The sequence below is a fragment of the Chanos chanos genome, chromosome 4 (assembly GCF_902362185.1).
Source record: "Chanos chanos chromosome 4, fChaCha1.1, whole genome shotgun sequence".
NCBI lineage: Eukaryota > Metazoa > Chordata > Actinopteri > Gonorynchiformes > Chanidae > Chanos > Chanos chanos.
The window spans coordinates 41,370,331-41,385,051 of record NC_044498.1 but is presented as its reverse complement, the minus strand read 5'-3'; the positions used below and the strand labels follow the sequence as shown (position 1 = coordinate 41,385,051).

The 14,721-nt window shown below is 40.7% G+C and overlaps 1 protein-coding gene across 3 annotated transcripts; it reads left to right on the top strand.

Moving 5' to 3' along the window:
- Window positions 1-1,697: 1,697 nt before the first annotated feature.
- On the top strand, window positions 1,698-13,253 carry alox5a (arachidonate 5-lipoxygenase a). Of its 3 annotated transcripts, none has more exons than XM_030771430.1 (14): window positions 1,698-1,847; window positions 2,365-2,563; window positions 2,679-2,760; window positions 4,289-4,411; window positions 5,347-5,453; window positions 7,393-7,565; window positions 7,972-8,118; window positions 8,645-8,848; window positions 9,544-9,630; window positions 10,048-10,139; window positions 10,833-10,954; window positions 11,566-11,666; window positions 12,000-12,170; window positions 13,074-13,253. In XM_030771430.1, exons 1-14 carry the CDS (start codon window positions 1,698-1,700, stop codon window positions 13,251-13,253), a joined length of 1,938 nt encoding a protein of 645 aa, XP_030627290.1. The 3 variants fall into 3 exon arrangements, with proteins under 3 accessions (XP_030627290.1, XP_030627289.1, XP_030627291.1); XM_030771429.1 differs by having other exon boundaries at window positions 9,961-10,139; XM_030771431.1 differs by lacking the exon at window positions 12,000-12,170 and having other exon boundaries at window positions 9,961-10,139.
- Window positions 13,254-14,721: the final 1,468 nt, after the last annotated feature.

Below are 14,721 nucleotides of genomic sequence, written 5' to 3'. Positions count from 1 at the left end.
ATATATTTGCTTGTTCTAAGTTTACTTTACGATATACAGAAATAAATTTGCTGTTCTGCGTGTGTGCAGAAGTTTAGTTGCATGGTGTGTCTTGTTGTGATCTGCTGTGTGGGAAAATAGGACATACAGCAAACATACCAAAGCACACGGCTTCTTTAACAGTACCATAAAAAAAAAAAACCCCAATCTTATCACGTTACAGATCTCGCCCCGATCTACTGATTTCTCACAGACGTCTGCTGTGCAGCCTGTCTGCTAATCTCATACACTTGTTTACCAGTAACACACTCATCTATGTCTGTCTTATGTGTCCAGGACTCATTCTCCTCTGTTGATCTCACACTTATCTGTATTCTCTTTCACCCGTTGCCAGTGGACATTCAAACCATATTTTGTTCAAATGAAATTAGTTCTTTTTTTCATTTCTATTTACATTCATACCCCCCCCCCCCTCCCGATGCACACTGATATAACGTTTGTGTAATCTGAGTTTTATTTCCCCTTGGGTTGTTTTCGAGAGGCTTATAGAATGTGCTGTGGAAATATGTTATATTACGAGTGTCAGTAAATAACATCAGTTGTAGTTACGATATGTTTTATATCAGCAACATTTAACTTTGCATGAAGAAAGCAGTCACTATTTAAACAGAACCTTAAAAGCCAATGAAGTTTTTCCACTCACAAGTTTGTTGTGTATACTGACTCATTTATCACACTGTGTGGCAATTTTCATTGAGGAAGTGACTGATTGGCGGTAAGCAGTAAGGCTCTGGCTGTCGGCCGGGCTGACATGGTCACGTTCACTTTTTCTTCTTCCTATTTGCATGGATTTCACATAGATGCTCTGAGGATCTATTGTGTGACAGCATCACGTATTTGACTGGTAAATATGTTGTGAACAAAATGCTGTTTGTTGTTTGTTTTCCAGATATTAACCCCATCTTAGTAACCCTGACGTGTCGCAAGAAGAATCCACAGACTGAGCTGGGAAAGGGCTGATATTTATCATCTAAAATCTAAAAAAGTATTTATCGGTCATGTAAGTTTTGACTCTAATGAAGATGCCGATGAAGTATTTGATATGTTTAATATTTTACATAAATTCTGGGTGGTGAGTATCAGTAGTAACATGCCCACAGGACCATCATTATAATACCAGCATCATTCATACCTAGAAGTTCGCTGTATGTCTCTCTCGTGGTCTAAAAATATTCCTGTAGAGTTCCTCTATCTCTTTCATATGGAGGAAGGTATGTGATGAAGAGAGAGAGATATTGTTAGTTTAGACTATGAGTTAGTGTAGTGTGTAGGACTGACTGCATGGATTGCAGAGATATGTAAACTATCATATCTCATGACATTATGGTGAGGCGTAAAAATTTCAAAGCTGCTAATCAAACATCTTTCCAATTTTACTTATATCTATATAAAAAAAAGACACATAAACTTGAGTCCATCTGGACCCTGTAGTTCCTCATACAGGACCAAAGAAAAGTGTATGCGTGCGTGCGTGTGTGTGCGTGTGGGGAAGGGGGTGAGAGAGAAAGTGTGTGCGTGTGTGTGTGTGAGAGAGAGAGAGAGAGAGAGAGACAGACATGAGAGCTGAAAGGGGAAATGTTTTTTTTTCCTGTTGTATAATTTCAGCAGTTGAGTGAGAACGACCAAATCCTTTCGTGAGTTTGCCCAGTGTGAGCAAGATGCCGAGCTATACAATAACTGTTGCTACTGGGCACCAGTGGTTTGCTGGGACAGATGACTATATCTATTTGACTCTGGTTGGGACGGAGAGATGCAGTGAAAGGACTCTTTTGGATAAACCTCTATACAACGACTTTGAAAGAGGAGCTGTAAGCACTGTTTTTCATTATTTCACACAGAAACACCTCTAACATTAACCTGAAAATTACACTACAACAGATCTATATCTAACAAGGTGCCACAACACAGCTGAACTGCTGTTTTGTACAAAAGAAAAAAATCCTCTGATGTGGTTTTGCCAGTGGTGTACTTTAATGTGACACATAAAGAATCACGCATATCACAAATTGTGGAGAACACTAGAAACGCTAATTTTCAGTAAGAATAGTTATAATTATGATTAATGCAGGTTTTTAAGCATGTCTTTGCTATTCAACTTCATGTGCACCTGTCAGCTATGCATGTTTTTTTTTTGAGGTTAAATATTTGACTTGCAGGATCGGTGAGCGTAAGGTGTGAAAAGACAGGCACACCATAGCGTGTGCTGAAATGTCAGATGTGCATATTCTCACTCTACGTCAAAAAGATTTTTTAAAGATTTTGCCACTACCTTTTAACCATTGAAGTAAGAGTCTTGGCATTGACTTTAAACGTATATGTCTGAAGGTGGACTCCTATGACATCAACGTGGATGAGGATCTTGGTGAAATAGAACTGGTGAAAATTGAGAAGAAAAAATACTGGGTGCATGATGACTGGTACTGCAGATATATTACTGTGAAAATGCCCTCTGGAGACTACATTGAGTTCCCCTGTTTCCGCTGGCTGGTGGATGACAAAGAGGTGGTTCTCCGTGATGGAAGAGGTAGGCTTATCACCCCCTCGGCATTTCAACGTGACTGTAAGGCGTAGTGAGTTGGGCTTTCAGAGCTCATCCTCTAAGAACATCTAGATCATTCTTTAACTGTGCTTCTCCTCAGCGCGACTGCCGCAGGATGATAAAACTCGTGTGGCCAAACAACACCGACACAAAGAACTGGAACTCAGGCAAAAGACCTACAGGTCAGATCACCGTTGTCATTCATCACATCACAAACCGTCCTAATCATCCCAAACCACAGACCATCCACAAACCGCGCAGACCATCCACAAAAAGAACACTGACAACTCAAAAACCACCCCATAATTATCTCTACCTTTCCTCAGATTGATACAATTCACACACAAAGCCGCAGACAGTGCACAACAGGACTGGAACAGACCAGCAAAAAACAAGTGCAAGTGTTTGTTGTTGTTGTTGTTGTGGTCGTTGTTTGTTTTGCTCTAAATGAAGCAAAACCTCAGAGTATTTAAGTAGCTCTAATAAAACAGACACTCCTGGAAATGTAAACAGCTGTCATTCATCAGTTGACAGGCAGAAGATGACAGAGTATCGAGGTGAGAGTGTTTAGTATGTGAGATAAACATATAGGCATGTGTGGCTTGGAATCTTAACTGTAAAACGATTATTAAGACATGTAGCCAAGATAAATCCAATCACTCCCTCTCCTTAACTCCCCTCCCAGACAATTCAGTGAGGTAGAATATCAACAAAATGACAGTTGTGTGCAGACTATCATAAATGTCTCAGGTCTCAGTTTTGCAGTGACCACAAAGCCACAAAGACAAAAAGCATACTAGTTCACTGAGACATTATACACTATTGGCCTTTCAATGCAAATGATCATTTCTGAAAATTGAGACGATTAATTGTTATGTTCACTATAGATTGTATTTAATTATATTTTCGGTTTGAGCTCTTGTCAGTGGGTGATGAACTTAGAGTGGTTATGAAGTTATAGGGGAAAACCATGATCATGCTGTAGTCTGTAACATCTATATTTTATATGTGTGAATATCACAAGTGCTTAACTATGTCAAGATCACGAGTGTATTTACTGTATGTCAGTTTGGTTTCACTACTGTTTACTCATTCACATGTGTTATCTTTTTCCTTACTGAAGTACACATTACACAAACAGGCTGTAAGAATGGTACTCTTCACAGTGCAATGTACAATGTATTACGTTAAACCAGACTGATGTATTCTTTATAACTGAATACATCCTTTGACTGGTGTAGTGCTTCCACAATACTGTTAACTTTACAATGTAGACACTCCACGGCTAGCTACAGATAAAATAACTAATATTGCATGTTGTTCATTTTATGTGTGGCCACAAAATGCAAACACATTCATTATGTCATCATGGAGTATGTGAGAATTTTCCTGGCATCTGCATGGATTCTCTCCAAAACTCCTCCATCAGACAGACTAAAGCTATGGTGTTTTAAATCACTCTTTAACTCAACCACGAACACAACCATCAACTCAAAATGTCATTCATGTGTAAAACATACATACGCAGTTACATGCGTTTGTTGTTGACAGACAGATATTTTATCCAGTCTAATGTGTGACTGAATGTTTGTGAGACAAGCCAATACGGTCACAGTGCAGAAAGAATGATGGAAAACCGTACGTAACGGGCGGTAAACAGTATGTTTTTACGGTAAAATGCATGTTGTGCCCCTGTGTTTCCTGTTGCAGATGGAAAGAATGGCATCCGGGTTTTCCTATGAGTATCGATGCAAACAGGCATAAGGATCTGCCTCGGGATATCCAGTTTGACAGTGAGAAAGGAGTGGACTTCATCCTCAACTACAGCAAGGCGTGAGTATGCGATAGGATGTGCAGAGCCAGAGAGGATTCTACTTCTTAGGGTTACTTACTTTAGCATTAGGGGGGCTGAAGTGGTGACATAGAAAGACAGCTCAACAGAAATCTAGACAGAGTGGACAGACAAACAGGAGGGCTATTGTGTTACCCAGCTCAGACATTTGCATGTCCCATTCACTCTTTCCTGAACACAAACAGAGGTTTTATGTGTGAGTACATGTGTGTCTGTCTGTTTGTTAGTCTGTGCCTACATGCATGCACCCTGTACACTGACAATATAGACTGACAGCTTAGTCAAATTGAAGCTGTCTCAGACCAGTTCCTGGGTAGTGCACTATATACTCTTTAGGTTTATGGTTTAGCAAAACTAAAGATGTCATAAAGTGGATGCAATGAAGTGTGTGTGTGCATATCTGTGTCTTTCTTGGGTGTAAGCATATTGTGTGCGTTTCGTGTGTGTGTGTGTGTGTGTGTGTGTGTGCGCAACTGACAGAGGTTGTTTAGTGCTGTATATAAAGGAAGTGACTAAGGACACACTGGGCGAACTGTGTGGTTAACACAAATAGTTTTGAGAAGTTGTGTTCTCATTTCCATCGTGGCTTTCTGCACATATCTGCACATATCTTCTCATAGTTAACGCCACTTGCCTAAAGATTGTGTCTGAAGGCTGTAGTCTAACTTAATAAAATAAATGTTGTTATAGCACAAATTTGCATCAGAAAAATAAAGTTATGCACAACTTGAATTCAGAGAAAGATGCTTTATTTTCATTCAGTCTGGGGTTTCGCATCATTTCCTAATACTGATGTAATGTTACTCGGCATTGTGTGTGTGTGTGTGTGTGGGCGTGCGTGCGTGCGTGCATTTGCGTGCGTGCGTGCGTGCATTTGCGTGCGTGCGTGTGTATGTGTGTGTGTGTCATCCCTCAGGATTGAAAACCTCTATGTGAACCAGTTCATGCACATGTTCCAGTCATCATGGGGGGACTTCAGTGATTTTGAGCGGATCTTTGTGAGGATTAAGAACACAATATCAGGTAAAGAAAGTGACTCTCTGAGAACCCAGTACCAGACAGGGAAAGTGACCCTCTGAGAACCCAGTACCAGACAGGGAAAGTGGCCCTCTGAGAACCCAGTACCAGACAGGGAAAGTTGCCCTCTGAGAACTCAGTACCAGACAGGGAAAGTTGCCCTCTGAGAACTCAGTACCAGACAGGGAAAGTTGCCCTCTGAGAACAGGGCGTCCACCCTCACATTCCTTGTGTGTGTTTGAAGCTTGATAATCATCGCAGTCTAGTCATATACGTGAGCATGAACACATATCAGCACAGTAACACATAAAACAGGTTCACTGATGTGTTCTCACAAAGTTGAAGAACTTATTTTCAACTTATTTTCTGTTGCAGCTGAGGTAAAGCAATAAGGATCTGTCATTTGAAAACCATCATTTGATACCACCGTCACAAAGTGTATTATGAGGAAAGATTAAAAGAGTTATGACTGGTTATGTTAGCATGCCTTAAACATCACACAAATTCATGTAAGACACTGAAACATCACACCCAATCCTGTTAGAGTGTGCTGCTCCCTATAGTCTTTGTTTGTGTTAACTCTACCACTGCTAATTCATTGTAAGAGCCAGCGACATGTGCTACGGTAATTTCAGTTAAATGTCGTTCTGTTGTAATGAAATCCATTTGAAGATTTGGTTGTCACAATCTGTCTGGTTGTTACAGTGCTGTTTATCCTGAATGCATTTTCCATGCATTTGAAAGTAGTTTCATATGGTGTGTAGAATGCCATTATAAACTGAAACAATGAACCAAAGTGGAGTTCACTTTCACTTTTAAAGAGCTGGGAGCACTTGGGTCACTCAAGCCAGATGTTGCTAAGCGACTTGTCATTTTTCAAGCAGGGTAAAAATAGGTTGATGCTCATGGTAACCAACGTTGCTGATAAGATGTTGTCACATGCTGCTTGGAGGAAGTGGTTTGTCCATTTCACAGATACTTTAAAGAAGAGCTTAGTCATTCTCACAACTATCTTATCTAAGTACATAATGGAATGAGGCAGCCATTTGACAAGATGAGACATTAATAAGCGATTTATATGAGTAATTTGGATGGGTTACTTATTCACTTAGCACACACTGCTCTCCCAAGAATCTTACCAAAAAATGTGTAAAGTTAATGTCTAAAATCACACATTCAAGTGATACAGTCAAGAGACTGAAAAACGAAGCCGTAAATTTCTAAAAGCTCTAAAAACGATAAAGCAGATCATTGAATCTGCTCGGGTTATATGATACTAAACTAAACCGTAATAGGTCTCTAGTCAAACCACCATCAGTACCAGAAGTCAGCATGTTGCAATTTAGCAAATTAAATAAGTGCAAAAATGATTTCATCATGCCATCAAAGAGGATAAGTTTAATTGATTACACACACACTGTGAACAGTGAATTTGTCCTCTGCATTTAACCCATCCAACACACCAGTAGTGAACACACACAACAGATGCAGTGGGCAGCATTCCTCTGCACCCAGGGAGCATTACCTTGCTCAAGGGCACACAGCTGTGGGTGTTGGGCCTGGGAATCAAACCAGCAACCCTCCAGTCACAAGCCTGGTTCTCTAACCTTTAGACCACGGCTGCCCCTAAGACAGTAATGATGAGACCCAACTCACAGAAATAGTGTTTTTTTTCCACCATCATAGACCAAAGGGAGCTGATATATTCTGTCATTACAGTTATGACTGATTAGAGAACATTCCACGAACATCTTTTTGGGGTTTCCGCAACATTTTCTTTGAAATGAAAATTTGATCTCACTTTATTTGGACGTAAGAGTTCACACTATCTCTCACACTATCTGGTACATCTGTGATAAACCTAATCTCTTATGTAGGTAATATGAAATAGAATTCATAAGCATGAAAAAACTCATAGGCAATAAACTGTGTGATATTTTCTTAGAGTATGTGATGCAGCACTGGAAAGAGGACTTCATGTTTGGTTACCAGTTCCTGAATGGCTGTAATCCCATTATGATCCGGAAGTGCACCAAACTTCCAGAAAAATTTCCAGTGACACATGAAATGGTGAAGGACTGTCTGGAGAGAGAGATGACTCTGGAAGAGGAGGTGGAGGTCAGATAAAGTTTGCGCAACAAACATTCTCTATATTGCTTTTGCTTTATCTCAAAAGCACACACAGAACTGATCACACATTTAGAGCAAATCCACTTTATGTCTTATCACACTCAGTATATGCATGTAACCTCCAAAACCTCAGTTACCTTACCTTTCCATTACGCTGCACACAATCTCTTGGCCTCCTCCTCTAAACATCCTTTTCATTGCACAAACAACTCCTTAGGTCAGCTTTTCGACCTCAAAATTAAATCGCACACAATCTCCAAACCCCAGCTGCCCCAGGCACCCCGTCACCTCCCTCTCTCCACAGCGTCCGTACTGAAGAGAAATTGCCCGTTTCGGAACGGGTTGCATAAAGACTTAAGATGCCATAATGTGATGTGTTGGTGCTGTGTTCCAGGCTGGAAACATCTTCATAGCGGATTACGAGATTATGGATGGAGTGCCGTCCAATGCTACAGATCCCTGTACCCTGCAGTATTTGGCAGCACCTATATGTCTCTTCTACAGGAACAGTCAGAACAAAATACTACCCATTGCCATTCAGGTATCTTTATCTTGCCAAGGGAAGCCAAATCATTATGGTCATGTAGAGGCTCAAACCATGGCAACATCAAACTCTCCTGATCCTTAAAGGTGCTATTGGTTTGAGCACTACCTAAGTCCATCTGTAGTCCCGTGGGTTAAAGCATGGTTTGACAATAGGCTGTTGGAGTATTAATTGTGCTCCTGATAAATTCTGTCACTCTGTCAGTGCTTCGGTAGGACAGAGTTTTTACCCTGAGTGAGCTCTAACGTTAAGCTCTTGGACAAAGAAGGGTCTGACATGATGCTTGGAAGTGATGACACTGTAGAGTCTTTTTTTAACCTCAAACTGGGGAAATGAAAGGAAGAAGGATCTCTTTTCATGCATGTTGGTATTAGAGAGAGCACAGATGATCATCATTATAAATATTGATTTTGAAAATGTAACTTTTTAAAATAATTGGAAAAAAAAAAAAAAATTTGATATAAAGCAAAAAGTCAAGGCTCACAAATGCTTGCTAGGTCCTAAAATGATCCCTCATCTGCAGCTTGGTCAAACTCCTGGGGAGGATAACCCCATCTTCCTCCCAAGTGATTCCCAGAATGACTGGGTACTGGCCAAAATCTGGGTCCGATCCTCTGACTTCCATGTGCATCAGACGGTCACACACCTGCTGAGGACTCACCTGATCTCAGAGGTGTTTGGAATCGCTCTCTTTAGACAGCTCTCTGCCGTCCACCCTGCCTATAAAGTGAGTACCTCCCAGTTTCCCCCCCACGAAACACGAGAAATGACAACGATAACTATGACATTTAGAACATCACTCTCATCACCATCATCATCATCATCGTCATCATCATCATCAACAATAACAACAACAACAATAGTGATTTAAGTGTCACTCTCAAGCTCAAGGTTGCTGGCCAGTGTAGAGATAAAAGTACAGTTGGAAAAAAAGCAGGTTTAATTCATTGCTGATATAAATAGAGTATACAGTAAAATAGTGGGATCCTGCAGCAGAAAGAGAAGTGGATATATGGGCTAGGCCTGAGGTGCAGTCAAGGGAAGTAGTGGTTTTGCATTTTTTTTTTTTCACACACTGGCCTGTCCGATTCTGAGATAGCGTACAGCATTTAGCCGTCTCAATGTTCCTCTGTGAAGTCTAAGCAGCAATAACTTATAACAGCTGTGCATTAAAATGATTGTCAGACCAAGCTAGACAATCCTCTCTGTATAAAAGCAATGCTTACGGCTGTACGAGGTCAAGAATGCCCAGCCAGGATCCTTCATCCTCTCCTTTATTCGTTCGTTCATTCATTCATTCATTCATTCATTCATTCATTCTTTCTTTCTTTCTTTCTTTCTTTCTTTCTTTCATTCACTCATTCATTCATTCATTTATCCAGTCAGTCATTTAGTGAAATCTTTTCTCTTTCTTCTGTTCAGTTACTGTTGCCTCATATTCGCTTCACCATTGCCATCAATACCAAAGCCAGGAAACAGCTCATCTGTGAGTGTGGGCTCTTTGATAAGGTGAGTTTACAAACACAGAAACTTCTGGGGGGTTTTTTTTTACGCCACAGAACACTCTCCACAGCAATCGCAGGAGCACAGAACCCATCTCTAATGTTTGGTTTGGTACATTTTCCTCGCGCTAAACCAGAATTCAAATCCCCAACACTGATGATCAAGAGTCTATGAGTAGCTCATTATTAAGGTACACAGTAAACATGTACCCTCCTGTACAGGGCCAACACTCATCGCTACAAATTGGCTTTGTGATGCAGCATGTGCTACTGTAGGGGGTCTGAGCTACATCTCTAGGTTGTGTTTGTTTGTTTGTTTGTGTGTGTATATTTTCAGGCTAACGGTACCGGTGGCGGTGGCCACGTCCGTCTGGTGCAGAAAGCTATGAAGACATTTACTTATAAGTCTCTGTGCTTCCCTGAGGCCATAAAAGCCAGAGGAATGGGCAGTCAGGAGGATCTGCCCTACTACTTCTACAGAGATGATGGAATCAAGGTGTGGGATGCCATCAAAAGGTAGAGCTAAACCTTCTAGAAGACATCACCCACTAAAGTAAACCTACTTCCAAGTTTTAACCAATGCTTTAAGCCTTTTTTTTCCCCTGGAAAATCTGTTCATTTGTTTCATCAGTGAAAATGCAGTAAATAAATGTATTTTACGTCATATACGCTTTTATGTCTTGGTGGTTCCATGATTAACAGTTGCTCTGCATTTCTTGCAGCAGAGAGACATTGGTCAGGAGGACGTACAATTAGTAATAATAGTGATTTGAATTAATGTAGGGACATGTATGCCTATTTATAATGATTTGAGGGTTGTTGTAATGTGACATGGCTGTATTCACAGATCTGAGCAGATGACTATGAGTTTTACGTATTGAACATACAATACATATCATACGTATTGATATACTGTTTTTTGAGAATTTAGTAAGTCAGTTTGGCTTGTGGTGATAGGACCTTTGCTTATTGAAACTGTTGTGAGAGGTTAGTCAACAACCAACTGTAATGATAAGGTACACTGCCAGTGTTTTTGTTTTTCCCATAAAGTTTATGTAACATACAGAGTGTCATATGAAATAAAACAATGCCAGTCAGTTAAGACAAACATACCAAAAGCCAATTTCATGCCACGCCTCAGAATGTAAAAAAAGAAAAAAAAAAAACCTTTTGAAATCAATCAATTACTCTCTTATCTCTGTCTTTAAGTTTTGTGACAGATGTAGTGAACATTTACTACCACTGTGATGAGACAGTGCAGGAAGATGAGGAAATTCAAGCCTTTGTTAAAGATGTGTGCAGTTTCGGCATGCAGGATCTGGACAACTGCGGTAAGCACCAGCTCGCGGGCGATAAACTCGCGCTTTCTGATTGCAGATTAAGATTGCTTTCCCGAGGCAGAGACACACAGATCTTTTACACAGATGGCTGGTCAGTAGCGTGTTGGGGTGGGGGGGGGGGGGGGTGGGGGTAACTGCGCCTGGGGTCAAACTTCATTCCTCATTAACTTCCTGTGTTTCAACGGATTTCGACTTCCATTCAAACGTGGGTGTTAATTTAAAATGTGCGTGTAGCTTATCATTTTCGTGTGGTACTGTGTGGACCAGGTGCCCATGAAAACATAAATATGACAAATGGTGACCTCGAGAAGACATTTGCTGGTCTTTCCTACAGCAAAAAGCTGTTATTGTTAAAACCAAAAAAAATGTGTCAAAATATTTCTACTTTGGATTAGGTTATTATTTTTTAATTAGTGTATACTGGAGGTCGAGGAAGTACCCGTTAAGATCGGAAGAGAAATGCGTGAATGTGTATGTCTGCACGCACATATGTGCATGTGTGTATACGTGGTTTAAGTGTGTGTCTACATGTGTTGTTTGATTGCTTCTCTGCTTTTGAGACTTCTGGATGAAATGTACTGCTTTTTTTTTTTGCTCTATAGGGTTTCCAAAGTGTCTCAAAACTAAAGACCAGCTGGTGGAGTATCTGACTGTGGTGATCTTCACAGCCTCTGCACAGCACGCTGCTGTCAACTTTGGGCAGGTGCGATCACATTTTTACTCTCTCACTATCTCACTCTGTCTATTTTTCCTGTTCAAATGATTTCACATTTCGCTTTTCAGTTTTCTCAGTCTCTCTATCAAGGTGCCTCATTCCATGTCTACGGTATTTTTCTCTCTCTTTCTCTCTCTCTCTCTCTCATGGTCATTCCCTCCGGATCTTATGGTTCTGAACTATTTTAAATGTTGATGTTGTTCCCAGAATGTGTGTGGTTAGTGGTGTGGTTATCAGTGACATCTGTGTGATGTAAATGTGTGTGCTGCAATGCTGGTAATAGGTGGGCTGTTGATGTTTTTGATGTATCATCTGTTGCAGTATGACTGGTGCTCTTGGATCCCAAACTCACCCCCCACAATGCGGAAACCCCCACCCACTGAGAAAGGTCAAGTGGATATCAAATACATCGTGGAGAGTCTGCCAGACCGGGGTCGGTCCTGCTGGCACTTGGGGGCCGTATGGGCCCTTAGCCAGTTTCAGGAGAATGAGGTGCAGACATTCAAACATACACACACATTCACACTCACTGGAGCCAGACTCTAAAACTGTTAACGGACTTAGTATGTGTTTTCGGAGAGAGAGAGAGAGAGTCTTCAGAAGGAACTTTTAGCCTGTAGCTAAATGAAGCTTCACATAAGCTCCTACAACACTGACTTTAACCAAGAGAGAACCTAGCTTTGCTATGGAACAAGGTTCATGCCAAGACACGAGGGCCTAACATTAGAAACCCCCTAAAATGTGACACAATTCGTTAATCATTAGTGCAGGGTGTGTGAGAAGCCAGTGTGAAACTGCCGAGCGTTTAGACATGGCCTGAAGCGGGAATGGATCTTAAGACAAACATAGGTTGACAATGGCAGTTGGCTGATAATCTAATGTGAAAAATCTACTGCCCATGCATATTATCTATGTTCACTCTCTGAAAACGTCTCATATAGAGTACAGATAACTGTATCCTGCAGATAAGTGGAAGGACTGATACTTAGGTAGGGTTTCACTATGTGTAAATGTTTAATCACACGACTTACACACACAGATACTGTCTGTCATCCTATTTCTACACAGTGAACTCAAAAGATTTGCATGACTCAGAAACCCAGAGAAAGAAAGAAAGAAAGAAAGAAAGAAAAACCTGAGGCACAAAGGTCGCAGTGATGTTAGCTGAATAGCTTTGACTGTTAGGTAACGTTTTCACGTTTTGGATTCTTTATTTTTGGAGCCTGTTTCATACCATAATAACTTTTTTGACAAAAGAATTTATGTGAGTACAGTGGAGAGCAGTGTAGGGCAGACAGTGAGCAATTTATAGTGTGTGTGTGTGTGTGGTGTAGGAATTGTGTGTAACATAAGGAGCGTGTAAGTTACAAAGCTGACTTTGTCTTTGCTCTGTAGTTGTTCTTAGGGATGTACCCAGATGAGCATTTCACTGAGAAACCAGTGAAAGAGGCCATGGAAACCTTTCGGAAGAAACTCACTGAAATTTCAAAGTTCATCAAGAACCGCAATGAGGGGAAGAAACTGCCATACTACTACCTGTCCCCAGACCGTATTCCTAACAGTGTGGCTGTCTGAGGAGCCATTCTCTCCCTAGAGTGTGGCTGGGTACTTTGCCACGTATAAACATTGGCTGGGAAACTTTTTTTTTTTTGCTCCTTCTAAGCTCCATTGGCTGTTGCCTAAGCAATCACTATTCCATCTGAGATTTACGGACAGTTGTGTGTGTGTGCGTGTGTGTGTGTGTGTGTTAAATACAGGGGCAAAGATGAAGGGTTGAGGCTACAGTATACTACCATATCTACATTAATAAGGAATTGAATTTAAAGCATTATAATGTTTTATTTAATCAGAGTTGTTTGCTTTTTTTTAAACGACTGTGTCTTTATATGCACAGTTTGTATAAAATCTCTTTATCGGTTTGATGTGATGTCATTCAGAATATCAATATATTAAAGTATGACTGATCAGCAGTCTTTTCAGATTCAGTTTTACTCCTAGGGCTGTGTACTCACTGAAATTGAAGCAGTGCTTATTTTCCATGGTTGAACATGTGCAACACGGAGAACAGTCTTTCAGACATTTGCTTTTGTAAGTATAAGGGAAATAAAAGTGAAATAAATATATATTTGAAGCCACGCTGCAGTTTCTTTTAATTCACTTACTTGTCCAAATTATGATATAGCCTGTTTGAAAGGAATGTGTTAAAGCTTGCACCATGTTTAATATCTCTTTACAGAGAAATATCATCATCAACAGCTGTTAGTGTTATCTTTCCGGAGGCTGTGGGTACGCCTGCTCTGCTTTTAAATGCAGCAGTTACAAGCAAACAGAGTTAGAACCTGTTTCATTGCCCGTCAAAGTTCCCGTTTCCTCCTAAAAACAGATCGAAAAAATCGTAGTAAAGGGCACATCTGGCCGTTTCCGCTTTAGTAAACTTCCTACCTAATGCTGTAATCTAAACGCTTTTGCTGTGTTGTGATGTCTCAATTTCCTTTCATCACGTTTCAAGAATACAGGCTCCCTGTTACTGGCCGCTGATAACGTTAGATATCTGTCTCCATCTAGAGTTAAAATTGCACAGTGCAAGAATAAAAAACCGTGTATCGTAAGCACGGGCAGATTTAAGGTTTGGCCCAGTTAAATATATAATAAATCACACTAGAGAGGGTTATATGCTTTTCTGTATTCTCGTGGAGGCTGGGTCTTAATCACATCGCATTGAAGTGAAAAGGAATAAAAAGTAAACAATACAAGCGGCATTAGGGAAACCAGAAACGACGGACCAGCGAGGACCAATTGCGCAACAGTCGTAGGCCTACCAGTGGTCATTTCCTCATGAAGCCTTATGAAAGCAGGCCTGGACAGGTCTTGTACGATTGTGACTGATGGTATTGTGTGATGAACGGTTCAATCGCCTGTGATTAAACGTTTTGCCAAACCACGTGTGTCGAGGGTTAGTCTACCAATTCAGTGATACTGAGTAGGGCATACCTACGACATGTCTGTTTTTGTGTTATTGTTAACGGGAAGACGGGTCATTTGT

Coding starts and splice junctions, on each gene's coding strand:
- alox5a (XM_030771429.1), top strand. CDS start 1,698: ATGCCGAGCTATACAATAACTGTTGCTACTGGGCACCAGTGGTTTGCT. Junction 5,454..7,392: donor GATTAAGAACACAATATCAG/GTAAAGAAAGTG, acceptor ATATTTTCTTAG/AGTATGTGATGCAGCACTGG. Junction 8,849..9,543: donor CCGTCCACCCTGCCTATAAA/GTGAGTACCTCC, acceptor TCTTCTGTTCAG/TTACTGTTGCCTCATATTCG.